The sequence below is a fragment of the Chlorocebus sabaeus genome, chromosome 5 (genome assembly GCF_047675955.1).
Source record: "Chlorocebus sabaeus isolate Y175 chromosome 5, mChlSab1.0.hap1, whole genome shotgun sequence".
NCBI classification, from domain to species: domain Eukaryota; kingdom Metazoa; phylum Chordata; class Mammalia; order Primates; family Cercopithecidae; genus Chlorocebus; species Chlorocebus sabaeus.
The window spans coordinates 11,232,352-11,260,197 of NC_132908.1; the positions used below are offsets into that span (position 1 = coordinate 11,232,352).

Genomic DNA, 27,846 nt, shown 5'->3' on the forward strand with positions numbered 1-27,846 from the left:
CTCAGCCTCCCAAGTACCTGGGATTACAGACGTGCATGTGCCACCACACCTGGCTAATTTCTGTAGTTTTAGTAGAGATGGGGTTTTGCCATGTTGGCTAGGCTGGTCTTGAACTCCTGGCCTTGTGATCCGCCCACCTCAGCCCTCCAAAGTGCTGGGATTACAGGCGAGCCACTGTGCCCAGCCTATATCTGTATCTATATACTTACACATGAATACATAGTGTGTGTGTGTGTGTGTGTGTGTGTGTGTATATATATATATACATATATATATATATATATATATATAGAGAGAGAGAGAGAGAGAGAGAGAAAGTCTAAATACCATATCTGTAAATGTGACCTTATTTGAAAATAGGGGGCCATGCATGGTGGCTCATGTCTATAATCCCAGCACTCTGGGAGGCTGAGGTGGGAGGATCACTTGAGTCCAGGAGGAGTTAAAACAAGCCTGGGCAACACAGTGAGATCCATCTCTACAAAAATAAAATAAAATTAACCATGCATGGTGGCATGCACCTGTACTCCTAGCAACTTGGGAGACTGAGGTGGGAGGATCACTTGAGCCCAGGAGTTGGAGGCCACAGTGAGCTATGATGGTTCCATGGTGAGAGAGAGAGAGAGAAAGAAGTTATGTAAAAAAATAAAAATAAAAAGATTCCAGTCCAGTCAGGCACAGTGGCTCATGCCTGTAATCACAGCACTTTGGGAGGCCAAGGCAGGGGGATCACCTGAGGTCAGGAGTTTGAGACCAGTCTGCCCAACATGGTGAAACCCCATCTCTACTAAAATATAAAAATTAGCCAGGCATGGTGAAGCATAGCTGTAATCCCAGCTACTCGGGAGGCTGAGGCAGGAGAATCACTTGAGCCCGGGAGGCAGAGGTTGCAGTGAGCCGAGATCGTGCCACTGCACTCCAGCCTGGGTGACAGAGTGAGAGTCTGTCTCCAAAAAAAAAAAAAAAAAAGGTTCCCTTCCCAGGGCTAGCTCACTGTCCATCCACCTCCACACCTGTGAGCTTCTCTGGTTCCAGCACTAGGCTGTATCCATCTGGCGCCTGGCATCTTCTCAGAGAGGCCCTACCTACCTCTGTCCTGCAAGGGCCCCCTCACCTCTTACCTTACTCTTTCCTTTTCTCCATAACATGTACACCTGTTTCTGCATTTATCATCTGTCTTCCCTCGGGAGAATGTAAACCCCACAAAGGCTGGGTTTTGCCTGCCTGGCTCATGGCTATCTCCCCAGCACCTAGCACAGCACTTAGAACATAGTAGTTGCTCAGCTAAAACCGACAGAAAAGGCTGGGTGCGGTGGCTCACGCCTGTAATTCCCACACTTTGGGAGGCCGAGGTGGGAGGATTGCTTGAGCCTGGAGGTCAAGAACAGTGTGGGCAACATAGCAAAACCCTGTCTCTACAAAAAACATACAAAAGTTACATAGGCGTGGTGGCACGCACCTGTGGTCTTAGTTACTCGGGAGGCTGAGGCAGGAAGATTGCTTGAGCCAGGAGGTGGAGGTTGCAATAAGCCAAGATCGCATCACTGCACTCCAGTCTGGGAGACAAAGTGAGACCCTGTCTTTAAAAAAAAAAAGATTGACAGAAAGGATGAATAACTGAGTGAGCGAATAAATGAATGATCCAGTAAGTGGATGATGAGCAGACGCCACTGTTCAGTGAGTTTGGGGGAGGGTACAGCAGAAGGAATCACAGGGCAGACTGGAGGCAGGGAGCACCCTCGGCGGGGCATGCTGTTCCCCCTCCCTCGGTCCTCTCCTTATCACATGGACCCCAAAGACCCCAGAGATGAAGGCCAGAACCAGCCCAGGCCCCGCTCAGACATGACAACCCAGATGGACTTTTCCAGGGGATGCAGAAACCTATGGGATGGCCCCATCTCCTGACTGAGGCTCTGCTGTTCCCACGAGGAAGAGGACCCTGAGGTGCCCGGGCTACGATCACTCAGCTGGTTCATCTCACTTCAGTCACTCACCTGCCACTGTCCCCGTTTTTCCATCTCCCGCACCATCTCTTCAGTTACTGCCTTCATACTTTGCTTTAACTTATTTGTTCTTTCCCAAACACATTGATTTAAAAAGCAGTGGGGGCAGGGTGCAGTGGTTCACACCTGTAATCTCAGCACTTTGGGAGGCTGAGGCAGACAGATCACCTGGGGTCAGGAGTTCGAGACCAGCCTGGCCAACATGGCGAAACCCCATCTCTACTAAAATTACAAAAAGTATCTGGACATGGTGGCAGGGACCTTTATTCTCTGCTACTTAAAAGGCTTAGGCAGGAGAATCAATTGAACCCAGGAGGCGGAGGTTGCAGTGAGCTGAGATCGCGCCACTGCATTCCAGCCTGGGCAACAAAGTGAGACTCTGTCTCAAAAAAAAAAAAAAAGCAATGAGGGCTGGACACCGTAGCTCATGCCTGTAATCCCAGCACTTTGGGAGGCTGAGGCGGGCAGATCGCTGAGCCCAGGAGTTCGAAACCAGCCTGGGTAACATAGAGCGATTCCCTCTCTGCAGAAAAAAATAATAGGCTGGGTGCGGTTAGCTCATGCCTGTAATCCCAGCACCTTGGGAAGCTGAAGAGGATGGATCACTGAGGTCAGGAGTTCGAGACCAGGGTGACCAACATGCAGAAACCCTGTTTCTACTAAAAATACCAAAAAAATTAGCCAGCGGTGGCGGCGGGCATCTGTAAACCCAGCTACTTCGGAGGCTGAGGCAGGAGAATCGCTTGAATCCGGGAGGCAGAGGTTGCAGTGAGCCAAGATTGCACCATTGCACTCCAGCCTGGGCGACAAGAGCAAGACTCTATCTCAAAAAAGAAAAAAAGAAAGAAAGAAAGAAAAAGAAAATAATAATAATAAAATTAGCCCAGTGTGGAGGCACACGTGTAGTCCCAACTACTTGGGAGGCTGAGATGGTAGGATTGCTTGAGCCTGGATGGCAGAGGATGCAGTGAGCCAAGATCACGCCACTGCACTCCAGTCTGGATGACAGAGTGAGATCCTGTCTCAAACAAAAACAAAACAAAAAGCTGAGTGGGGTCACACACACCTGTGGTCCTAGCTACTCAGGAGGCTGAAGTGGGAGGATCCGGGGAGGTCAAGACTGCAGTAAGAAGTGATTGTGCCACTGGACTCCAGCCTGAGTGAAAAAACTCCAGACCCTGCCTCAAAAACAAAGAAAATAAGAAATAAAAAGCAATGAGTATGTCATTACCATATACAGAAACACAATACCCACATCATACACAGAAGGTAACTGAAACATACACACACAGAAACCCACACATTGTTCAATTCTAGCTGCAGAGTGTCAACTGCCTGGGATTCTGAGTCTGAGGCCTGCGCTCTCTCGAGGACGTAAGGGGGCTGAGCTAGCCTTACAGAGATGCTCAGGCCACACTAGCAGCAAGGGAGGCCTTGCCCCTAGAATGGGAGCTGCTACGGGTTTCCGAGCTGGGTGATGCCCTCTCTGCCTTCCACCTAACCTCACCCTGCAGACCTCACCAGTGGTTCACATCTCACCCTTCATGAAAAATCCCCTCCGGCCACGCAGTTTTCATTTTGTTCTCAGGCCTGTATCCGTTATAGAGATGCCCCGGGAGCAGAGGCCCGCCCACCCGAGCAGGGAGTCCCAGCTGTAGAGTCTCCCTTGAGGCTGAGGCCTCTCCATCCCCCTGAGCAACATCCTTCCTTGTCCCAGCCCTTATAGCAGATGGGGGAGTAGGGAGAGGGCCAGGCTGGCACAGGGCACACCAGCTGGACCCCAGCAAGCCCAGGGAGCTGGGGTGAGCTCATCCCAAGTCCTTAATCATCTTCCTGGCTAATGAACATCTGAGAATCTCCATCCCATTCTATAAGGACGAAACCCCGGGGATGTGAGGCCAGATGTCACCACGGAGGGAGGTAGAGGAAATGGGCTTGGGGGAAGGGCGCGATACTTCCTGCCTCCTCTTTGTCGGGGAGAGAAAGGTGGGACTGCAGCAAGCAGTTAGGGTCTTGGTTAAGTGCAGGATCCTGTAGCCTATCTCATGGGCTCCAATGCAGGCTTGGAGCCCACTACCTTGTGACTTTCAGCAAGTGACTTCCCCATTGCTGCTCAAAGTGCATTCCTGAATCATCACCACCACTCGGGAACTTTTGAAAAATGCAGGATTTCGGGCTCAGATCTACTGGGTCAGAAGTTGGATATTTTATTTTATTTTATTTTATTTATTTTATTTTGAGACCGGGCTCAGCTCACTCTGTCACCCAAGCTGGAGTGCAGTGGTGTGATCACAGCTCACTGCAGCCTCAACCTCCCAGGCTCAAGCAATCCTCCTACTTCAGCCTCCCCAGTACCTGGGATTACAGGCACGCAATGCCACGGCCAGCTAGCTTTTCTTTTTTAGAGATGAGGGTCTCACTACATTTCCAAGGCTGTTCTCAAACTCCTGGGCTCAAGCCATCCCCCTGCCTTGGCATTCCCCAAAGTGCTGAGATTACAGGTGTGAGCCACCGCACCCGGCCTCATCTCCATTTTTCAGATGAAAAAACTGAGCCACAGAAATGTTCGGCTGTTTTTCCAAAACCACCCAGCAGGAAAGGCTGGAATCTGGCAATCTGACTCTCAGCTTCTATGCCATGCTGAATCTCCCTCACCATTTTCCCCCCTAGAATCTTTCCCCTCTAAGTGTCCCTGCCTCCTCTGTCATTGTGTTGCCAGTCCTGGCCCTGGGTCACCTCCCAGGTCCTCACTGCCTTCATACTTTGCTTTAACTTATTTGTTCTTTCCCAAACACATTGATTTAAAAAGCAGTGGGGGCAGGGTGCATTGGCAGAGACTAATGAGGTCTCTGCCAACTTGAGGCAGGGACCACAGAAGCTGCTGGAACTGGCTTTGTAGGAAGAACCTATTTCCTTCCACTCTGGGCTCTCAGGTGTAGCTGATGGGGCAGCAGCTGGGCAGACATGGGTGCGGAGCTGTCCTGAGACGCCTGGCGCTGGACTGTGGGGCAGCTGGCTGAAGCTGGGCTCTCCTCTGCCTTTCTGTCCTACCTTCCTGCACGACTCCCAGCTCACCTCCTGGGCCTGGCTTCCTGGCTAGGCTGCCGCTGGACCAGCCCTGGAGTTCTGCAGTCTGATCATTCATTCATTCAGCAGCCATGTATTCAGCGCACACTGTGTGTCAGGCACTGTTCTGTAGACACAGCAGTGACTGCAATATACCTAGTACTGGGAGAGAAGACCAAACGTTCATCACACGTTGTCAAAAATATACAGTTTCACAATGGGCAGGCTGGGCATGGTGGCTCATGCCTCTAATCCCAGCATTTTGAGAGGCCGGGGCAGGAGGATCACCCAGGAGTTTGAGACCAGCTTAGGCAACAAAGAGAGACCCCCATCTCTACAAATAATTAAAAACCTAGCCGGGCATGGTGGCACGCGCCTGCAGTCTCAGCTACCTGGGAGGCTGAGGTAGGAGGATCACTTGAGCCCAGGAGTTCAAGGTTACAGTTAGCTATGAGTGCACCACTGTGCTCCAGTCTGGGCGACAGAGCAAGACCTTGTCTCTAAAAAAGAAAAAAAAAAAAATTGCTTTGTCAAATCTGCCCACATTCATAGATATAGGCTGAGTGGGAGGATGGTTTGAGCCCAGGAAGGAGTTGGATGGAGGCTGTAGTGAGCTGTGATTGCACCACTGCACTCCAGCCTGAGTGACAGACCGAGACCCCGTCTCAAAAGCAAAAGCAAAAACCCCAAGGCAGCTCCTCTTGGCTAGGCGATCAGGAAGGGCCCTCCTGAGGAAGGGGCATTTAAGCTGAGATCGGGAAGATGAAGTAGAAGAGTTCCAGCTGCAGGGAACCACATAGGCAAAGGCCTGGCGGTGGAAAAGCCTTGGTGCACCGGGCGCAGGGAAGAAAACCCAGCCAGGCTGAGTGGAGGGAGTGACGGCCTGGCTACCTTGGCCTCGTGAGCCCAACCCTCCATGCTCTTCCAGAGCCTTCTGCTTGAGAATGGGAAAGAAGTTTCCAGTAAATAAGGCCCCCGCTCCCAGAAGGAGGTCCCACCTCGACCTTACCCCCTCCTATCTTCTCAAGTCCTCTGGGACACAGAGGCCTTGAAGGACCCACCATCACCCCTTCTGTGGGTCCCGGGGCTGGGGTGTCCTCTCGTTGATGGCCTTTTTGGGGTGGATGAGTGGAGATTACTCCAGTAACTGGCGCCCCTGTCTTCCCAGGCAGACAGGCCTGGCCTCAAACCCCCTCTTCATCAGGAGCAGGCTGTGGGACTTCAGCTCTTTGGAGCCTCGGGTTCCTTATCTGTAAAATGGGAGGATTCTTTCTTCCAGAGTCATCTTAATAAAATGTGTTGGGCTGTTTATACAGGGCAGGCATTTGGTGGGGGCCAAACCACCGGGTTATCATGCTAAAAATAACCATGATTATAGATGGCCGAGGGGTGCAAATGCCTCACAGTCCCATTCCGCAGAGGAATGAGAGCTTCGTCAGGGCCTGGACCTTGTCTAGCTCGTGGCTACTCCCACGACGACTGGCGTGGCAGGCACGTGGTCAGTGTTCCGCCATCGACTGACTGGGCGGATGAATGATAGATACATGAATTCGCGAACGAATTCCCAGCTTCCTCTGGAAGCAAGGTCATTCACCCATTCACCTCAGCGGTCGCGCCTCTCCCCTGCCCCGGATTCCCCACCCCTCTTAGCTCTCGGGGAGTATGCAGCACTCTTCGGTGCGGCGTGCCTCAGTTTCCTCTGCTGTAAGCGGGTGGACCAGGGCAGCCTGCGGGGGTCAGGATGAGGCTGGCGGAGGAAGGGCGCCTGTAGAGGGGCCCCGTACCCACGGGCGCCCAATCCGCGCTCTCCAGGGCCGAGCTCGCCCCCCGCCCCCGCCCCCGCCCCCGCCCCCGCCCCGCCTCCAGCCCCGGCCCGCCTCCAGCCCCGCCCCGCCCGCCGCGCGCAGCCCCCGCCCCACCGCCCGTCGGCCCCGATCGCACGTGACTCCGCCCCGGCCTGCCCCGCCCTGCCGTCCCAGCGCGGGCTCCCATTGGCCTCTCTGGGAGGCTCCGCCCCCAGCCGGGGAGGTGCCGGGCCCCGCCCGCCGCAGCGCGGGGCTCCTGCGTCCGGAGTGCGCGGCTGCCGGACCGGGCGGGCGGGCGGAGCCGGGCCCGCGGGGCTGCTGCGGGGCGATCGGGCCGGGCCGCGGCCGCGCCATGGTAAGCCGGGCGGGGCAGGCCGCGCGCTCGGGCCGGGCGGGGGCGCGGGGACCCGGGAGCGGGAAGGGGGCGGCCAGGATGGGGAGGGGCGCGCGCGACGGCGGGGCCGGGCCGGGGTCTGCGGGCGGGGGAGGGGCGGCCCGGCGGGCGCGGCTCGGGGGAGGGTCCGTTCCAGGGGCCGCGCCCGCGGGCCGGGGTTCTTTGTCAGAGGCGCTGCGGCGAGATCGGGACAAAGGAGGCGGCGGGGGGCGGAGGCCGCTTTGCGGGGATCGCGGTCCGCTCGCCCCCGCCAGTGCAGCCCCCGCCCGTCCGCAGCTACGCGCCCGCCCGCCTTCCCCCGGCACTTCGGGGTTCTTCAAAATTCTGGGAGCTCCGGGAAGGGCTCCGGGGGATAGGGGTCCAGGTGACGTCCGGCGCCCGTCTCGCGGTTAGGGAAACTGAGGCCGGGCCGCAGCGTTGGGCACCCTATGCCGTGGGCAGTGGCTGCGCGGCGTGGGCATGCCTGGGTCCCGTGGTCCCCGTCCCACACCCCGCCGCCGTCGGGCCGACTCGAGCTACCTCCCCAGCTGCCGTCCCCCGTCCAGCTGTCGCCCCCTGGGCCGAGCCCCCTCCTCCCTGGAGCCTCGCTTTGCTCCTCCATAGAGTGGGGGAGACGCCGGCGGCGCCGGGCTGGGCGGAACGGGAGGGTGCCTGGAGCGCGCCTGGCACCGCGCCTGCCTAGCCGCCCGCGCTCAGCACTTGGGAGCCGCCGGGGCGCTGTCACCCCTAAGTCCCCAGCACCCAGCCCAGGTCGCCCAGCCCGCCCCAGCGAGGACCACATTGGGGTTCACCTGTCCCCGGCCCCTCAGGCATGCGGGAGAGGAGGTAGGGAGAAGGTGGCATTTTAGAGTCAGGGTCGAAATGCGGGATTTGGGATGCAGGTTGCCTGGGTTTGAATCCCTGCGCGTCTACTTTTGAGCTGTGTGACCTTGGACAATGGACTGAACTTCTCTGAGCCACCGATTTCTGTATCTGCCAAGAGGGAACAGTAATAGCTCAACTGCCCGGTTGTCTTGAGGCAGAAAGGAGACGTCTGTGTGAGCTGTTTATCTCAGTGTCTGGCACATATAATTGCCACCAACTTTCTCCGGCATCTACCAGCAAAGTTGTTTGGCCAAACAGGCCAACCCTGGGCCAGCCTGTGAAAATGTGATTCACAGGGTGGGGGCATGAGCCTCTGGCCTGGGCCGAGGAAGACCCCGACTGACCTTGGGGCAGTCCCGGATCAGAGCTCTGCCGGCTCCCGCTTCCTCTTTTGCCACTGGGGAACCTAGGGGGTTCTGGAGCGAGTTTCCTCTTCTGAGGATGGGGGTGTCATGGGTCGGGGTGGAGGATGAGATGACACTGGCCAGAGAGCTGGACACAGCCCCATCAGTGTCAGTCCTACTGGCATCCGGCTGTTCTCCGTCCTGGCTTCTGGGGAGCCGGGGCCTTGTGTGATGCGTCCTTGTGTCCCACTGGCTGCCCAGGGCCCAGGGCAGAGCGGACGTCCCACCTTGTCCTGGCTGTGTCCAGCAGTGCCCTCTTCTCCCTACAACCCTGTTTTCCCAGTCAGAACCTGGGGCAGGAAATGTTTCTGGTTTGTGAACTGGGGTTCGCTGAAGAGTTTGTTGGCACCCTTGGCAGGTGGCTTTATGGGGGCAGTGTTGAAAGCTCTGTGGGGATGGCTGGCCCCTGTAAGCAGGGCAGCCCTCCTGGCATCTCTCGAGGAGCCTCAGGAGGTGGCGGCTGCCAGGCGGGGGTGTTTTGCTGGTGGTGAGCCCGGTAATGCTCGTGATGTGCCCAGTTGAGTTAGAAGGAGGCAGCGTGTCCCTGGGGAAGGGGTGTTTGTGGCACTGGGCCTAGGCCACGCTCTGTGCCCTCCTGGTCCTGGCGGTGGGCTTGGGGGTCCCTCGGGCTCAGTATTCTCCCTTTGTCCCTCCTGTAGCACACAGGAAGGTGTAGCTGGTGACATGCAAACCTAGGTGACCTCATGGCCCTTTTGTTTTCACTTTTCTTACCACTTCTTATCCTCCTCATGACCTGGTAGATGAGGTCAGGGACTTGTACACACTTTGCACATTGAGAAACTGAGGCCAAGAGGAGCAGCTTGCTTGGCTGGGAGGAAGCAGGCCACAAAAGTGAGTGCTGGGCTGGGAGGATGGAGGGGACTTCAGCCTGCTCTGCTGCAGGCTGTGGGCCCCCCGGGCCTAGAGCAAGTGGAGTGGCCTCTGGAGTGGGATCAGGCTCAGACAAGTCAGGGCCCTGGGAGGGAGAGCAGGACAGGAGGATACCCCTCCCCTCACTGGCAGCTGGGGCAGGGACTGTCCATTTGAATGGCTCTGACGGAGTGGGGTTCACCCCTGGCTCTGCCCCATGCTCCTCGGGTCCCAGTTACTGATCTCTGTGGGCCTTGGCAAACCAGGTAGGACAGTGTCAGTAACACCTGCAAGCTTGGGCGGCTGTGGGGAGTGGCTGAGGGCGGTGCGGGCCCCCGCTCACATGGCATGGCTCAGGCTTGTCTTGCTGTTATTATTCCATGGGACGCATGTGGGCTCTGTCAGAAGACAGAGCGTGTCCCGTGCTGCAGTTGAACCCCGTTGGGGTTGTTTGAGGGTGCTGGGGCAGGGGGTTCTGGAGAGCCTGGGCCTTGGAGCTTGCTTTTATGGTGGGTGTGTGGGATCTGAGAGTCAAGACCCCCTTGGCAGAGGATGGCAGGACTGAAGGCACATGGAGCAGGAGGGTGTGTGTTTGGGGGATCCAGATGGCCTTGGGCTTCAAATCCCAAGCAGAGGGGACACTCCAGCCTGCCCCGAGATCGAAGGCCCAGGCTGTGCTCTGGCCCCTAGCCCCTGGCCCCTCTGCACTTGGAAGATGCCCCCTTGGCTCTGCCGGGCTCCCCTCTGGGCTCCCATCCTGCCTTCTGGCTTTTTGCTTCACCTCCCTACATGTACCTCAGTTTCCTCACCTGCCAGATGGAGATGCTAGGGTGAGCAGAGGTGGCCACAACCTTGCTGGATCAGATGCTGGTGGGAATGATGGTTGCTGGGTGGGCCAGGATTCCCATGTGCCAGCCTGGGCATCCCCCCAACCCAAGCTGTGGCCCGTCTCTGTCCCCTGCATCCTGTGGGCTTTACTGGATCAGGGCGAGGGGTTACCCAGCTTGCAAGACACAGCTTTGCTCAGAGCGGCTAGAAAGGAAGAGCAGACAGGTGGGGTCCATCCAGGCACAGGGCTTATGGAGACCTGCTGCCCTCCGCGCTTTGAGTTTCCCTGGGCTCTGCTTCTTGGCCACCCCCTTCCCTCCCTGCCTGCCAGCAAGCGTGGAGCCAGCTGCCCCTCCATAGGCTCAGGCCTGCCAGAATCCACTGGCACTCACCGCTCTACCCCCACACTTGGCCTACGGCCCTCTCCCACTCAGTCTGCGGCTTTTCTGAGTCTGTTGGGACAGAACACGGGGACCTGTGCTCAGGGTCCTGGGAGTGCCGGGGTGTCAGGGACCCCCCACCTATGATCCCTGTGAGAACAGGGTCTCCTCTAACTCATCACTATCTGCAGGGTGGGAACACGCAACAGACATTTACTGAGCACCTACTGTGTACCCGTGCAGGGCAGGGTACAGCTGTGGGCGGGACAGACGGTGCCCTCCTTGGACAGCCTTGGAGTCCAGTGCAGGGAGTGACACAGCAGCCAGGGGACAGCCCTGAGCCTAGCGAAGGGCAGCTAGCAAGGAGAGCAAATGAAGTAGGGCAAGGCTGTAGTGGTGGGGCGTGGGAGGAGGGGCGTCTGGGGCCAGTGGTATGGGAGGGCAGCCTACAACAGGCGCCTTCTGAGAAAGTCCCGAATAGGAAGGTGCCAGCCATGGGGCAGTCAGGGCAGAGCTGGGAGCATGGGCTCACAGTGGAGGGTGTGTGGACACCTAGGGAGGCAGGGAGCTTAGATTCTCTTGTGCTGGGGAGAGTTCTGAGTGGGGATAACGCCATCTCATTTTTGCAAAGATAGTTTCTCAGGAAACATTTGCTGAGTGAATGAAGGAACAGATATGCACTTGGGAGGGCCGGACCACAGGCCAGTTGTGACTGTGGCTCGGTCACTAGGCTCTGTGCTCATGGTGGGGGCAGAGCCCCACATTTGGCCCTGTCCATGCCTCCTGGCCTGGGGTCAGGGCGGCAGATAGGGTTTTGAGGTCACCACTCCTCTTAGAGAATCCCTTTGAGCTAGGGCTGCCTGTTCCTCAGTTTCCTCATTAGTCCTGGGGCCACTGAACTCACATGCCTCCTGGCCTGCCCACCTGGCTTTGCCCTGCCTACCCCAGGTCATGGTGCCATTGTTTGATTTTCTACTTCCTGTCCCTGAACCACCCCCACCCCCAAACACACACACTTCCCCTTCCGAGTTGATACTGACTTGCCTTCCTGTCCAGAAGCCCCAGGGGAGGGCAGGCGCCCCAGCAGGCCCTGTGGACCAGAGGTGCAGGGGAGAGGGAAGCGGGAGGTGGGAGGCACAGGGCAGGTTGGTGTTCTCCCTGCAGGGAGAGAACACAGAGGTTGGTTGGGACAAGTGTAGAGAGGCTCACCCAGCCATGGTGGGCAGGCTGTCTGCGGGGTCAGAGGGGTCCCCTGTCCAGTCTGGAGGCGTGAGAGAACAGCTGAGTGGGGTTGTGGGACCGGACGGTGGCAGGGGAGAGGCCAGAGTGGTCTGTGCATGCAGGGGACAGAGCAGGGCCACCGGGGAGCTCATGGCCTGCTAGAGGGGGAGGTGGGCGCTAATCAGGTGACCATGCTTCAGAAGCCAGGGCTACACGCCAAGGCCACTGCTCCGGAGGGAAGGAGCCCGACCTGGACTTCCGGGTTGGGAAGGCTTCCCTGCCAGAGCTGATGTTAACCGGGTCAGGGTTTCTTTCTCCAGCCAAGCCATCTGTGTGGTGGGGGCTGCCCCGTGCACTGTAGGTGCCAGCAGCATCCATGGTCTCCCTACTAGATGCCAGGATTGCCACCTGCCCCCAGTTGTGACAACCAGAATTGGTGCCAGACATGGCCAGATGTCCCCAGGGTGGGGGCAGAGTGGCCCCCAGTTGAGAACCACTGAACAAGGGTAAGCCGCCAGAACATTCTGGGCGGGGGCAACAGCCTGGGCCAGGGCCTGGTGGGAGGGTTCGTGGGGGGTCAGCGTGGCTGGTGAGCAGGGCATACTGGGGATGTGTAGTGTTCGGTCCTGCAGGTCATTGTGAGGACTTGGAAGGTGTCCTGGCTGCAGTGGCCCCTGAGGGTAGACAGGGAGATCCTTAGCGCCTGCAGCAGCCTGGCTCCTGGAGTCAGGGGGAAGGCAGTGGAATGGAGGGAGGGCGCCTCCTCTGCCTAGGGCCTCTGCAGAAGCTGCCCGTTTCCCGGGGCCTGGTCCCTGGACAGATGCTGGGGGCGTTGACTTAACTGCCTTTGACCTTCAGGCAAACCTCGCTTCTGGGGAACCTCCTGGTTGGGTAAGAATCATTTCTACTTAAGGCTGCTGTTCCTCAAGGACGCAGCAGGTTTGACCCTGTTTGGAGGGAAAATCTTCCAGTGCCGTCTGCCTGCGCTGATGTCAATCTTATCCAAAGGGAACAAAAAGAAGCCAGACGTCTCATTCTGAGTGCCGACCGCACGCCCAGTCCTGTGCGGAACTCGTCCCCGGCCTGTCCTCATCCTCCCTGACCCTGGGCGCAGTAAGCGTTTGCTCTGTTTGTGGCGAGTGAGGCAGGAGAGGGAAGAAAGTGCGGGCCAGAGAACCTGCCAGCATCAGCACTGCAGGGCAGCAGAGGCAAAGCCCTGGCCTCAGCAGTCTCACTGGCTGTGCCTTGGGTGTCACCTAGAGGGCTGACAGGGCGCCTGGAGCCGGGGACTCTTAGACCTTATGTGCATTCCACAGCCACACTGTCCTCAGCCACTCAGCAGGACCACCCACGGGTGAACTCCGTGGCTTGGCCAGGTGGAGATGGTGGTCCCAGCCCTCCAGCTTCTGGCATCATTCCTTCAATATGCGGAGCATAGGCTTGGCCTGGCCTGGGAGGGGCCTCGTCCCCGCCCCCCACCCAAATCAGCTGGTGCCCCGACTCCTGGCACTTGCGGGGGGACACTCTCTGCCTTCAGAGCCTTAGCCCTCACTGTGCTCCCTGCCAGGAACATTCTTCCCCATCAGCACCACCTCCCTGCCTCTCACCTGCCCACCCAAGTTACCATCTTGGCATCTGGTCACTGTGTTCCTGACAATGGCACCCTGCATTGCAAGTGACGGGCATTTGGGGTACTAACCAGTTGCAGACTGGCTCCCGCACTAGATGCTAAGCACCATCAGGGAGGGAGCCTCTGTCCCACCCTCCCTGCCTCCCTGAAACTCTCCCAAGTGCCTGTCTTCATCTCCCAGGACACTCTACCCTGTTGCTTGCTTGGTTGGCCTCCGTCCAAACCACACAAGGGACTCTGCCGCCCAGCTTCTTTCTCAGATGGTGTGCCGCATTCCAGGGGTCTTCCCAGGCCAGCTGCAGTGTCTGGTGACAAAGGCTGTTGTCCACTATATCCTCTCACAGGTGTCCCCAAAGGACCTGCCTGTTCCGTATACGATGCCTGTTTGGGAGAGGGACTGATGTCATTTCTTTCTTTTTTTTTTTTTTTGGAGATACTCTTGCTCTTGTCGCCCAGGCTGGAGGGCTAGAGTGTAGTGGCGTGATCTTGGCTCACTGCAACCTCTGCCTCCCAGCTTCAAGCAATTCTCATGCCTCAGCCTCCCAAGTAACTGGGATTACAGGCATGTGCCACCATGCCCAGCTAATTTTTGTATTTTAGTAGATACGCGGTTTCACTATGTTGGCCAGGCTGGTCTTAAACTCCTGGACTCAAGTGATCTGCCCGCCTCAGCCTCCTAAAGTGCTGGAATTACAGGCATGAGCCACTGCGCCTGGCCATTTCTCTGCTTTCAAACCCCCATCTCTAGCCATTAGGAGGCCCTGGCTCCCCTCAGTCCCTGAGTGGTCACGAACACTGAGTGGGGGGCTGGGCTTCCCAAAGACGTACCTTCAGCAGAAGAACCTGAACCGTGCCTGGCCCTCTGGCATTCTTTGCCGCAGCTGTCACTGTCACAGTGTTCTGCAGCCAGCGAGGGTGACTCGCCTGCCTGGTACAGCAGCACTCTTGGGGTTTCAAAGGTCATGAGCAGGAGCTGGGTGAGGACGGGCAAGCAGACACCTTCGAACACCAGCCAATATGCTTTTTGGCAGGGTGAGGGTGGGACGGGCAGGTCTGAGAACAATTAAAAATAGACCATGTGTTAGTGCCAACCGCAGCTCGTCAACCTGCTTTGTCTTTCAGGACTCCCGTGTCCAGCCTGAGTTCCAGCCTCACTGAGTGGCCACCCCCAAAGTGCTTCCATCCGAGGAAGCCCCCAGCACTGACCATGTCTATTATGGACCACAGCCCCACCACGGGCGTGGTCACAGTCATCGTCATCCTCATTGCCATTGCGGCCCTGGGGGCCTTGATCCTGGGCTGCTGGTGCTACCTGCGGCTGCAGCGCATCAGCCAGTCAGAGGACGAGGAGAGCATCGTGGGGGATGGGGAGACCAAGGAACCCTTCCTGCTGGTGCAGTATTCAGCCAAGGGACCGTGCGTGGAGAGAAAGGCCAAGCTGATGACTCCCAACGGCCCGGAAGTCCACGGCTGAGCCAGGATGCGAGGCTCCTGGTCCTGTTTGCAGCCGGCCGAGAGGCGCTGGGAGGGGCAAAACCACATGGACGCGCTGCTGTCTGAAAGGAAAGGCTGACACTTGCTGGCATGGCCTCTGCGGGCTTCGTCATCGCATGCACTGATGCCCGGGGACCTGGCTGTCCTGGGCTTCGCCTCGGCCTCCAGGTGAGGCTGCCCATTGCAGGCACTGGGCAGGCCTGACCTTGCTGGGTCTCATGGCCCTGTAGCGCTTTTGTTACTTGAATGTCTAGCTGAGCCTGTTTTTGATGGAGCTACTACTGTAATGCGTGAACTAACAAACCTGTGAACTGTAAATAGGCCCCTGGAAGCACGTGCTTAAGCCCTTTTGCTGATTTTTAAAAATATCATCTAGCGCACACGGGACTGGTTTGATTCTGGCTGTACTAATGACAAGCTGAGTCAAGACCCGGGAGGGTCATAGGCTTGTAAAGGCCCACGCTGCACTCGGCAAGGGTCTCTCATGTGTGTCTGTCTGTGTGTATATCAAGGAAATGAGATGCCAGTTTGGGGTCTCGTGGCTGACCAGTTGGGGTGCTTGGGTGATCTCTGCTTGGTTAGTCATGGGTGGAAGAAGAACCACAACCCCCCACACCCCTCTGTTCTTTCTCCAGATAGACTCACTTGTTAAATAGCAGTTTTGTTGAGTGGAGTTACTGCAGGGAAGCTACTGGACCTGCCTGGGAGCCAGTGAAGGGCGAGTCAGGGCACGTGTCCCAGAGGCTGCCAGCGTCCTTGTCCTTGTAGCAGAGCAGTTTCTTGCCGCTTTGGTCTTCAGCATGCCGAGTCCGCCACCCCGAGTGCAGGCTTCGCTGAAATTGCTCTGGTCCTCGTAGAACCTGTGGTGGCTACTTTTGGTCTGAAACCCAGCTGGCCCAGCCAAGAGAAAAGGTTGTATGTTTTGTATTGGTATTTCCTATTTTCTGCACTGGAGGGGAGGGGACTGTTGAGGTTCTTTTTTCTTTTTTTCCTCTTACCTTTTTACACCACTTGGCTTCCTTTCCTCTCTGATGACTGCCTGCCTGTGGGGTCCTGGCTTCACTTTCCTCAGCGGGTCTCCAGTCCCCCTGACCCAGCTCTGAAGGCACTTAGGACCCAGGGAACATTTCTTGCGTGCACATTCCCACAAGAGCCACCAGACTGCTTCCTGCCAGCCTGTGCTTGCGGCAGGGAGCCGGGGCAGGACAGAGGTGAACTTTAAGTTCAGGACTTGTCTGTCCCACAGGTGGCTCTTGGGTGAGCTAGCATCTCCACAGCCTGTCTTCAAGGCCTCCCTTGTGTACACTTCAGTGAGTGAGCTCACTTCGATTTTTAATCCCACCACCATAAGCACATACTAATTTTATTTATGATTCAAACATGACTCGTGCCGGCCAACCCTGTAATAGATGGAAGGTCAGCCCAGGCTTAACCACAGAGCACTGGCCCTTAATGCCTGAGCTCAGAGCTCTGGCCTCCTGCTCAGACTGAAGGCACCTCCTCTGGCCTCACCTAAGCCTCTTCTAAAATACGTGTTGAATGAATCCATGTTCTGGAACCCCGAGGGCGGGAGAAGTAGGGAGGACTTTGTTTAAGCAGCATACACCTAAATTGGGGGTTTAAACATTTAAGTAGGAGCTTGGGGTGGGAAGAGGGACGGCTGGCTGGGCCATCTGAGCAGAAGGTAGTAATGAAACACCTCAGCTGGGCTCTTGAGAGCCCTTAGGAAGCAGGAGAGGCAACACCTCTGGCTACTCGGGTGTGGCCAAGTTCAGAGGAGGTGGTGGTGGGGCAGGCGTGATGTCAGCAGAAGTCCTGCAGGCTGGGTGGGCAGGACGTGTGGTGGGGGCCACTGAAACTAGGTCTAGGAGGGAGAACAGAAGTTCCAAAGGTGCCGACTGGAAGATGGGGGAAAAGGTTTGCTTTGGTGAGTGAGAAAAGGCTGGGTGTGTGATCCATCCCCTCACGTTTCAGAACTTCCAGGCTTTCTACCTCGACTCTCACCGCAGCCAGCACATACACCTAGGCTGTTTTTCTTTCCTCCACACCCAAGGGACACAGGAGCAGCTAGGATCTGCATTTTCAGGTTCCGAGCCTGACCCCTGTAACTGACCGGTGCTCGATTGTCAGACTTGGCCTATGGTTTTGACCTTGCCAGTGAAGTTTCAGTTTTGAAGTGATTAAATGTCACTTTCTCATCAGTTTCACTTCTGGAGGTTTTCTGATCCCACTCCCTGGTGGCAGGGATGTACCTGGGAGTTTGAATCAGGCCCATCTGAGCGTGGTAGCCGTGTTGGGTGAAGGTCAGGGGCTCAGTGAGGCACTGGGGGGGTTTTCAGGGGAAAATGAAAATGGCTGTACAACCAGTGAACCACATCACAGCCCTCACTGTTCTTATTTTTCAATAGCTTTTTTTTTAGCATAGACACCAGAGCCACATTCAAATGGCTTAGTAGGTTATGACCTCTCTTTGAATTGTTTCTGAATGCCCAACTGTTGCATTCAAGTTTTCTGACTAATCAAGAAATTAAGCGTTCATCCTTCGTATCACTGCAGAAGCAACAGTGGGGGGACAGGGAGGGAACTCTTGACACTGAGCCACTAAAATATGGACTAATTTTTTGGACAAATCTTCAAACGGACTGTGCTACTGTTTTTGTTTCAAAGCTACCAAGTTTGTGCAATAAGTGGAAGGGATGTCATCTCTCTTCAATAAATGCTAAATGACATTCAAGTTGATTTTCTAGACCACTGAGAAAATCTTTATTTACAATAAATTTCAATAAAATTTGCATAAATATATTCCCAATGTACAATTTTCACCTCTGATTTCATCACGTCATTTAAAAAGTTAGTCTGTCCTGTTCTCGTTATTCCTTTCAGACACCAGTGTGGCACTGACGTTGGCAGGTGGAGGGGAACTGCCAGGGAGCTGGGGGGTGCCTGAGGGCTCCGGCTGCTTGGGGCGGACCTCTTTCCGGGCCGCCAGGCTTTCAGCTCCATCCCTGCCTTCCAGTTTCCTCTCCATGGTTGCCACCAGGATCTTGAGCCATGTGTTCTCGGTGAGGAGGTTTTCCGAGGCATCGGCCAGCTCCTGTAGCTTGCGGGCCAGCTCCTGCAGCTCGCGTGTCTTCTGCTCGTAGAGGGCCTGCAGCTGCTCACTGTGGGCGCGGAGCAGGCTATGCTGCTCCTCCAGGGCCCGCTGCTGCCGCCGCAGCCGGTGCTCATCTCTGCGGGCGCTGGAGAGCTGGGACTCTACCTGCACTTGTGCTCGTTGGAGGCTGCTTATTTCTGCTCTCAGTTTCTGGATCTCTCTCTCCAAGTGGGAGATGTGCCCCCGCTGTAAGACTGCCTCGCTCTGAAGACACTCCTTGGTAGGAGAGTTAGCCATGTTCTGGGGGCTGGAAGCAGGGTCTGAGTGATGCAAAATGAACTTCAACAGGTTTGGAAGGGTGATGGGGAGGTCTTCAGGGTATTTCACACTTAGGTCCTTTCTGGAGAGAAAGGGAAAGGAAGCAAAGATGGGAGTCATACCAACACAATTAGTCCAAAAGCAGACTGTACCTGAGGCCAGGCCATCTACTTCTCACCAAGAAAAGACAATCTATGGATTTTACTTACTGAAAGTGAGGAAAATGTTGCCTGGGCGAGAAATTCTCTACAAAGCTGAGGCTGTCCCATATGCTCGTTCTGCAATTAAGATGGCTTATCTGTTCCTGAAGCCAGAGCTCAGCTTCACCCACACCTTCCAAGAAAGACAAGAGCTCCTAGGCCCAGGCCTAAAGCCAGTGATGCAGGACCCCAGGAGTGTGTGGGCATGGGGCCTCTGTGTGCTCGGAGATGCCCAGCGGCTGTGTCAGGAAGAGCGTCCAGGGGAGGCAGGATTGTCCCACCTATGTCCCTCTTGTGCCCACTGACAGTGCCCGGAGAAATAGGAAGAACTTCAAAGATACTCTGTCTGTTTCTTCAGCAAGCATTTATTACACATTATCTAAGGCAGGGGTTCTCAACTGGGGGTGATTGTACCCCCACTCCCCAGGTACATCTGGCTCATACCTGGCAACCTGATACCTGGCAAACAGCCCAACCAAGGGACTATGAATTCAGGCTGCCCGGCCCTGAGAGCACAGAACAAGGAAGGAAGGTGACACAGGAAGGGGTTTTTCATACAGCTTTGTTCCAGGTCCTGATCTAGAGATCTAGAAAATTCCTCTTCAGAACTTGTCATTTAATCGTCTGATGATGTTTCTCTCACATATCTATTTACCTGTGCCTGTACAGTCTTGCTGCAATTGATCAAAACTACCAGCTTTATGCACTTAGGTATGAGGTGGGCTGGCAGCAGCTGGGTTTGCTCCCTCAGGTATTAACAGAATGGAAGTCAACAGCAGGGACTCCAGAGCCTGGCTGCCCAGGGCCACTGCACCTGGCCGTAAATTGTTTTATAATTTTGGGGTAAGCATTCAACTATCCCCTCCTTTAAAGCTTAGTTTTCTTAACATACAAGCTTTCTTCAAGTGGGGCATCCCAGCCATTCAAATGACAAAGCTGGGTGTGGTGCTGTGTGCCTGTAATCCCAGTGCTTTGGGAGGCTGAGGTGGGAGGATCACTTGAGGCCAGGAGTTTGAGACCAGCCTGGACAATATAGTAAGGCCTCATCTGTATAAACAAATAAAAAAATCAGCCAGGCAAGGTGGCACACGCCTGTAGATCCAGCTACTTGGGAGCCTGAGGTGGTGGGATCACTTGAGCCCAGGAGTTCAAGGCTGCAGTGAGCCATAATCACACCACTGCACTCCAGCCTGGGCAACAGAGTCAGACCTTGTCTCAAAAACAGAAAATAAACGCCACAACAACTGAAAACACATCGTGGCCCTGTCAAGTGGGCCCATGGAAAAATAACAGATGCTGGACCTGCCCTCACGTTCTGCGGCACAAGCCTGGTCTTATAAGGCAGAGTAAAGGTGAATTACTCCCCAGAAAAAGCTGCCAAGTTCCCTCAGGATATCTACCTCCAGGCATATACAGGACATGACATCTGTGAGCACGCTCTCTGCTAACTAAGAGGTCTTGGTGCACTCTCCATGAATGTCCCTAATGGGCATGCTAAAATGCTGCCACACTTTGGGAAAGTAGAGGGACACAGAATGTCAACAGTCTACCGCCAGGAAAGCAGTCATGTGAAAGTTTGGTGGGAAGAAGTCCCCATGTCTATGCAACTCTCCTCTAACCCTGAGGGAGTGGCAGGGTACACCTCTAAAAAAGTGTTGATTCTTCCCCTGGGACACATCAGAGTCTCTTGGTGGACAGGGGCACCCATCTCCCCTTCATCATCTGGCCCAGGGCCAGGTCAGAGCACCTATATTTTGAAATGTCACACAGAGTCTGATGCAAGTGCTGGCTGGAGGAGCACCTGCTTGGTGGAGCAAGTGGCTCCGAGATGCCTCTGCACAGGAAGGCTATGTCTCCCTCAAGGCCCCACCCCTTCCTCTTCCTCCCGAGGACAGCTCTTGCATTTTTTTCCTTCATGATTTTTATAAATCAAGACATGCTCTTTGTAGACAATTTGCAAGAGATGTAAAAACATATAAGCAAATCATTTGCAGTCACACTCCTCTGAAGTCATCAATGTTAGCACCTCAACACTTTCCCCTCTGTGAACATCTCCATCCAGCATTAGTTTCTATTTTATCACAGTAAACATACAATTTCATGTTCTTTTCACTAAAAATAGCATAAGCAGGTGGACAGTGAAAAAGGTCTTATTACATGTTATCAAACAGCCTTTTTCATTTCCTTTTTTGCAAGCTGTCAGCTCACGCTGTTTGCCCATTTACCTTCTGGCTAAACCAAACACTCGCTTGGGACCAGCTCATGATGAGCATACTTTACTTCTACCATTTCTTTTTAGGAAATGAGAAAAATTCCATTCCAAAGCCATAAAGCTTTGGTTTACCAACCTCCTTACGTTAAAAGAGAAGTGGACGGCCTTCTTATGTTCGAGATTTAGAAACGACAAGGGTGAGGGCTGCAGCAAGTACCCAGCCTGGGGCCGGAGAAATGCGCTCATCTGCACGTTTCCCACAGCAGGCAGCCTAAGAACGAAGGTCACTCAGCCCAGACGCAGGTCTCCAGATGATGCCCCGCCCTGCCACCTGTTCCGCCTATGTCTCTCTACACAGATGCATTTCTGCCAGTTGCTGAGAACTTCTTCATTAAAAGGCATGTGCTGGGTGCTAAGATTTTAATATTTTTTCAAACTATGCTTGGAATTCAAAAATTATACGTCATTAAACTACATGCTCAACTCCTGTCCCACACAGATGAAACTGTTAGTGTTAATATCCATGATTCCTGGACTATGTGGTAATTTAAACACTTCTTAGAAAGAAAAAGCCTCATCACAACTCAGTCGGCAGTAGAAAGGGTGAGTCACATTCTGTTTTTAGTGCATGACAAGACCCTACTACCACAGAAGTATTCCAGCAAAAATTCTTTGAGATACAAAGCAAAAACCAAGGGAATGATTCAATAGATACGAAGGAAACACTCTCCTAGAGAAACATGACAAGATGAATCGCAAAAGGGAGGCAGGAAATTAAAACAGCAAACGTCATACATGTGAGCCAGGGAACTCCCTAAATGATGCTACAGACACTTTCCCTGGGGAGAAGATATTGTCAAAGCCATGTGAGTGGGTCCCCAAAAGGACTAAACTTTCTAAAAACCAAAGGGAACCTATAAAAAGGGAGCAAACATCCAGTGTATTAGGCTCTAAAGGACCAAGAGTTAATTTCTTTTTCCACTAAAGCATCTGCATCTACGTTCACTAACTGGAAGTCCGCTCCCCCTTGTTCATGTCCTGCTTGCTGGGGCTTTCGGGGTAGTTGCTGTTAAGAACTGTGCCTGGAATACTGATTAGGCAAGCGTGAAAAAATCAAGCGACAACCCCATGGCAGACGTTCACAGCAGTCTGCATGCACGGGAGAAAGCCCCTTTGCAGGGCTCCTGGAATCCGAGGCAAGGATGTGTCACGGGTAAGAAAGCCACCCTATCCTCTGTACGAGAGGGATGAGGAGCTGCTGGGAGGCCAACTGAGAGACAAGCATGTGGAAGGCTTGGGGCAGGCAGAGCTCCACAGATTCTCTGCTGTTTTACCCCACACAAACATGGGGCCTTTTCCTGTCAGTCTCTGCGTCCTCCATATGTTCACATAGGCCATGAAAAGCTAAGAATTCTCACAGCCACATTCAAGCTTGGTAAGAGATAGGCTGTGAGAAGAACCACCTTTAAAAGATCCATACCACACATAACATCCTGACACTACAACCCTTTTACTCTATGCCCCTAAGGACAGTTTTTTTTTTTTTGGAGACGGAGCCTTGTTCTGTCACCCAGGCTGGAGTGCAGTGGTGTGATCTTGGCTCACTGCAACCTCTGCATCCCAGGTTCAAGAGATTCTCGTGCCTCAGCCTCAGCCTCAGAGTAGCTGGGATTATAAGCGTATGTCACCATGCCTGGCTAATTTTTGTATTTTTTGTAGTGACGGGTTTCACCAGGTTGGCCAGGCTGGTCTCAACTTCTTGAGCTCAAGCAATCTGCCTGCCTCAACCTCCCAAAGTGCTGGGATTACAGGTGTGAGCCACCGCGCCTGGTTCCCAAGGGAACATTTTTTGAACATAATGAATGATTTACATCTTAAACCCATTTCAATTTCAGACCTCCACAAAAGAATCCCAACTGCCCACTAGTGAAAAAAATTCGGCATTACCTGTTGCAGGGAAAAAACAAGACAGTAGGAAGACGATCAACCATAAATTCCCAAGGAAGGTCATTCTGAGACACGTCAATCCTGGCAAAGGGGAAGAAGGGAAATGGCAGAAGATCAGCACAAGAAACGCCAACTTGAAAGAACCTTCTCAGATAACTTCAAGAACCTGGTGCATTTTTTACACCCCACATTGGGGTAAGCCCTTTCTCGATGAGTACACTACCAGGTGTGAGCCGGGCGCTGGTACTCCCAAGACATGCACCATTCCGCTATGTGGACGCTTTCCACTGAGTGGCAATGCAGTGTCCTGAAAGTAAAAATGAACTTGCAGAAAATGCCACACTGACACCTAGGGAGTCGTTCACTCCTCACCTGACAGGATCTAGCCAAGTATTTTAATCCCTGAATAGCTCTGGGAAAAGAAAGGAAATAACTGAGCAAAATACATCAGGCCTCTCTGAAGATGGAAAATTATACCCTCTTTATGTTGTAAATCTGGATAGAGGCCAAAAACAGCCTATCTTCTTAGCAGATGTGACATTAATTTTCTAACACAGAAAGTGACATATGTACTAACTCACCCAGCCTGTGCTCAATCACTGTGGGAGCTAATTGCAACTGCTCTAGAGGCCTGCCCCGGGCAGCTGGCACAGAGCTGGGCACACAGCTGGGCGCCCACACTCAGGCCAAGCAGACATGGGGCCACAACAGCATCCTTGATGGAAGGGGCTGCATCCTCCTTGTGGAGGGGCTACTCAGCTACTATTCATGAACAGTGCACACAAAAGATGAACATGTTTTCAATCATTACTTTGACAGAAGTTTTTAGAAAGCATAACTGGGGGGAGTGAGGGTGGGGTAAGTGCCATGTATTTGTCCAAAACGATGAAATTTCCTTTTTCAAAAATGGCACAACCAGGCTGGGCACAGTGGCTCACACCTGTAAACCCAGTACTTTGGGGGGCCGAGGTGGGTGGATTGTTTGAGCCCAGGAGTTGGACACCAGCCTGGGCAACATGGCGAAACTCTGTCTCTACAAAACATTGGCCGGGTATCCTGGCACATGCCTGCAGTTCAGCTACTTGGGAAGGTGGGAGAATCACCTGAACCTGGGAGGCTGGGGCTGCAGTGAGCCGTGATTGCACCACTGCACTCCGGCCTAGGCAACAGAGTGAGACCCTGTCTCAAAAAAACAACAACAAAAGGCATAACCAAATGAAAACCATTTACCAAAAGTTTACTAACAAAATAGCACTCCTGCCTCACCTGTGCCAGCCTACCTAAAACATTAGTGTTCCTTTCTAAACAAGTGGTATAGAACACCATATTCCATAATTAAATGCTTTTTCTCACCTGATTTTTACTTCGAAGAAAGCACAAACTATAAAATTAAAACATTGTAAAAATCCACTCAGAATTCCACTGGGCTAATCAGGCCCCCCTTTCTTATGCAGGCTTGGTCTATATGCCTACTTTTTAAAATTTTTTCTGAGACAGAGTCTTGCTCTGTCGCCCAGGCTGGAATGCAGTGGTGTGATCTTGGCTCACTGCAGCCTCCGCCTGGTGGATTCAAGTGATTCTCCTGCCTCAGCCTCCTGAGTAGCTGGGACTACAGGCATGTGCTGCCACACCTGGCTAATTTTTGTATTTTTAGTAGAGACAGGGTTTCACTATGTTGGCCAGGCTGGTCTCAAACTCCTGACCTCATGTGATCCGCCCACCTCGGCCTCCCAACGTGCTGGGATTAGAGGCATGAGCCACCGTGCCCGGCCTATATGCTTACATATTTTTAACAACAGTTGTCATATATTGCATATTCTGTTCTTTTCCATTAATTGTGTGTATGAAAAGCATTGTTAAAGGATAAAAACTCCATTAAATGCCCAGCCATAATTTACTTAAACATTCGTCTCCTGGTGGATATAAACAATGCTATAATGATGAGCTCATGCTTCTTTGGAATTCCTATTCCATTACTTCTCCAAAGGAAAATTAACTGGGTCAAAAATGTGTTAACTGTTTTTGTTGATTTCTTGCAAATGTTGCCAAATGCTTTCCAAAAGAGTTATGACAATGTACTCATTCCATTAGATACATTTGACTGCAGTTTCCATTTTATTTTATCAACACAAGATTCTGTCACTTAAAACCACTGATTACTTTAATATGTTAAATGACACTTTGTTACTATTTTAATTTACATTCATTAGATTATAATTTCCCCACTTGTTTACTTACTCTCTCCTCTTAAAAGAAAAACCTGTTCACGTCCTTTGTTCACAATGGAATCTGTCTCAGCCGTTTCCTAAACCATTTTAATTTCGGGGGAGGCTGGAGTATGAATGCCTGATTCAATCCTGGCCCCTCATTTGCAGGTTGAAACTCTGGGCAACTTGTCTAATCTTTCCAAGCCTCAGTTTCCTCCTCCATACAAATAGCATTTTCTTTTTTTAACCAGAGTGCCTTCACTAAGCGTCACGAGGACTCAGTCAGGTAATAATGTATATCGAAAACTCTCCCAGCACAGTAACTCAGATCTGGCTCTGATTATTACTCACAGTGCATGTAACAGGTGACACAGAGACACTGCAAAAATTTTTAATGGTCCCCCTTTTCGTCTGCCTTCCCTGTTTTCTTTCACTGCACGTATTTCTAGTGGAATCTGACCATTTTTCTTTCTTTATTTTTCCAACTGCTTCCACTTTCGAAACTTTCCATCACTCAGAGGAACCAGCAAATCCTATTTTTTGTTTTGATTTTTCATATTTAACTCTTACCTATCTGTAGGGTTTTGGTGGAGGCGGGGGGTTAAATTTGAACAGTTTTCCCCACCCAAAACTGCTTACTACCCCATCTAAAAACTCTGTATTTGAGCCTTCTTTTTCCAAAAAATATTTTTAAAAATTTTACTTTTTCAAAAGCCCACATACAGTACCCATGGAATCACAATACTATGATGTGGATATCTACCGACCTTTCCTTTTAATTTCACAAATGAGGTAAACCAGGGCTAGTGGAGAGATCTGCTTGGGATCCCAGGACCCACTGTCATTGCCTGGGGCAACTGTCCCATGGAATTCCAAGGAGCCATCCTGGCAACCAGGTCAGTGCTCTCCCCACAGAACTGCACTCAGCCACCTACGAATCTAGTCAGGGCTAAACATCAACATCATGGAAGGAACACTCTGAATTCATGAGGAAAAGTCTGGTTTCAAAGAGGCTTTGCTCATGGCTTCAACCTGACAATTAAATCCAGCCAAGTCCTACCAAAGGTTAATGGAAAATGGGCAGACCCTCGCACACCATATGGCTAAGCTGCAAAGAAGAGTGAAAATGGGCATACAGCCCAAAGCACTGCAGAAAAGGCCTGCTTACCTTGCCACAGTGAATGTGTCCATGGGCAGGTTCCGAGCTAGCTGGATGAAGACGTGATTGAGGGATGGACAGAAGCCACACCACGGAGCGTAATAGAGCAGGAGAACATCCTGTGGGAAGGGGAAGACAGCTGTTACTTGCACCGGGAAATGGGCTCTTCTTCATTTCTTTCCTTATTGCTTAGAATCCAGCAAGCACTCGATAAATGCTACCTATGCAAATATTACAGTGAAAATTTTCATCTTTAGGTCTTTCCAATTCGGTGCTTTCTGAAGCACTTTTTTGAAATTTAAAAACCACATGTAATTCATTCACGGTCCACAATCGGACCATCACGTGGTTACTCTTCTGTACATCAAAAACAGCTGCTTACCCCAACAACTGCAGTCTGGAAATTATTTTAAGAGGGACAGATGGCTTAACTTTTGCCTCTCATGACTCCATACCTGTTTCTGAAGGACTACTTCCCAAAAGGTATCAGTTGTCACTTCAGTGATTAAATGCTGAGACGGGAACTGGGCAGAGTCACTTCCAATGAGATGCCTTTTCAAGGGACTATAGAGAACGCTGAAGTTTTGAATAAAAGACTCTAAAAATAAAGAGAAAATGAGATCAACTCTTCTCTAGATACAAGAAGAATAGCTGGCCTACTTTTAAACTCCACATTTTAAAAACTCGAATGACTTCACAGGCTCACATTTTTAACATTTCACCTATCAGCAAAACCCCAAACAAAGCTGCCCGGGTGGCATCAGGTTTAGCTCTGGTAGTATTAACTCAGCAGACAGTAATGCAGATATCAAAACATTATGCAGTGTTAGATGCTCTAATAATCATAGATCATTCTTTTTTTAAAAGGACTGGTCCACAAATAGACACCAAGTGAGACTGTATAAATCGTCAAGAAGCCACAATCTTTTCAAGAAATTTCACCCTATAATACTAAAACCTTTAGGCTTAACTACAAAAGTAGCAATTGCACAAGCTACAGTAATGTGGAATGTGTTTAAATGTTCATTAGTTTGAGGACAAGGAGCTATAGTTTTTTGTTTCCTTTATTAAGGTTAAGTTTCTTTTTTTAAAGGTTAAGAAAAAATTATATGTAGTGGAAAAATACATAAAATCCATAATAATAAAAAACCTGGCTTGAACCAACAGTTTTACCACAAATTCTGCCATCTTCAGAGTCCTTTGCTTCATCTGAAACAACAGTAATTTGAATTTCACTTTCTTTTTTTTTTTTTTTTTAACAGACAGGGTCTCACTGTGTCACCCAGGCTGGAGTGCAGTGCTGCAATCACAGCTCACTGTAGCCTTGAACTCCTGGGCTCAAGTGATCCTCCTACCTCGGTCTCCAGAGTAGCTGGGACTACAGGCTTACACTATTGCACTCAGCTAAAGTTTCAGTTCTTTTTCTTTCTTCTAACTCCCTCCATTTTGAGGTGCAAGGGGCAATGCAGTGTGCAGAATGGAGGAGGAAGTGAAGAATGTCATGTGAATACGAAAGAGAATTCACGATCAGCATCTGAATAACACTTAGCTGGCTATGTTTTTGAAACATGAAACCAAGAATTATTTCCTACTCTGAATAAAGCCTAAATTCTGAAACTGCCCTAGAGACAGCTGACTTATGAATTAACTCTCTAAACCAACAATGACACACAGTAGGTGTTTTTTACAAGCTCCCTAAAAATTCTGTCACCAACTACAGGACAAAGAACAGCTAGGCTAAACATTTCAG

General features: G+C 52.4%; 2 protein-coding genes across 4 annotated transcripts in view; one reads left to right on the top strand and one right to left on the bottom strand.

The window, feature by feature from the left end:
- Positions 1 to 7,115: 7,115 nt before the first annotated feature.
- SNN (stannin) lies at positions 7,116 to 17,761 on the top strand. The gene is made up of 2 exons (XM_007985945.3): positions 7,116 to 7,229; positions 14,588 to 17,761. The coding sequence occupies exon 2, from the start codon at positions 14,673 to 14,675 to the stop codon at positions 14,937 to 14,939; it is 267 nt and encodes an 88-aa protein (XP_007984136.1). The 5' UTR covers positions 7,116 to 7,229; positions 14,588 to 14,672; the 3' UTR covers positions 14,940 to 17,761.
- The window catches only part of TXNDC11 (thioredoxin domain containing 11), a 63,293-nt gene continuing 53,141 nt past the window's right edge, over positions 17,695 to 27,846 (bottom strand). For all 3 annotated transcript variants that reach the window (XM_007985937.3, XM_037989846.2, XM_037989847.2), the window contains 4 exons: positions 26,552 to 26,694; positions 26,106 to 26,215; positions 22,731 to 22,811; positions 17,695 to 18,453 (listed from right to left, as the gene is read on the bottom strand). In XM_007985937.3, coding sequence (XP_007984128.1) covers positions 17,811 to 18,453; positions 22,731 to 22,811; positions 26,106 to 26,215; positions 26,552 to 26,694 — 977 coding nt within the window. In that variant the 3' untranslated portion in view covers positions 17,695 to 17,810. The remainder of the gene's footprint in view (positions 18,454 to 22,730; positions 22,812 to 26,105; positions 26,216 to 26,551; positions 26,695 to 27,846) is intronic.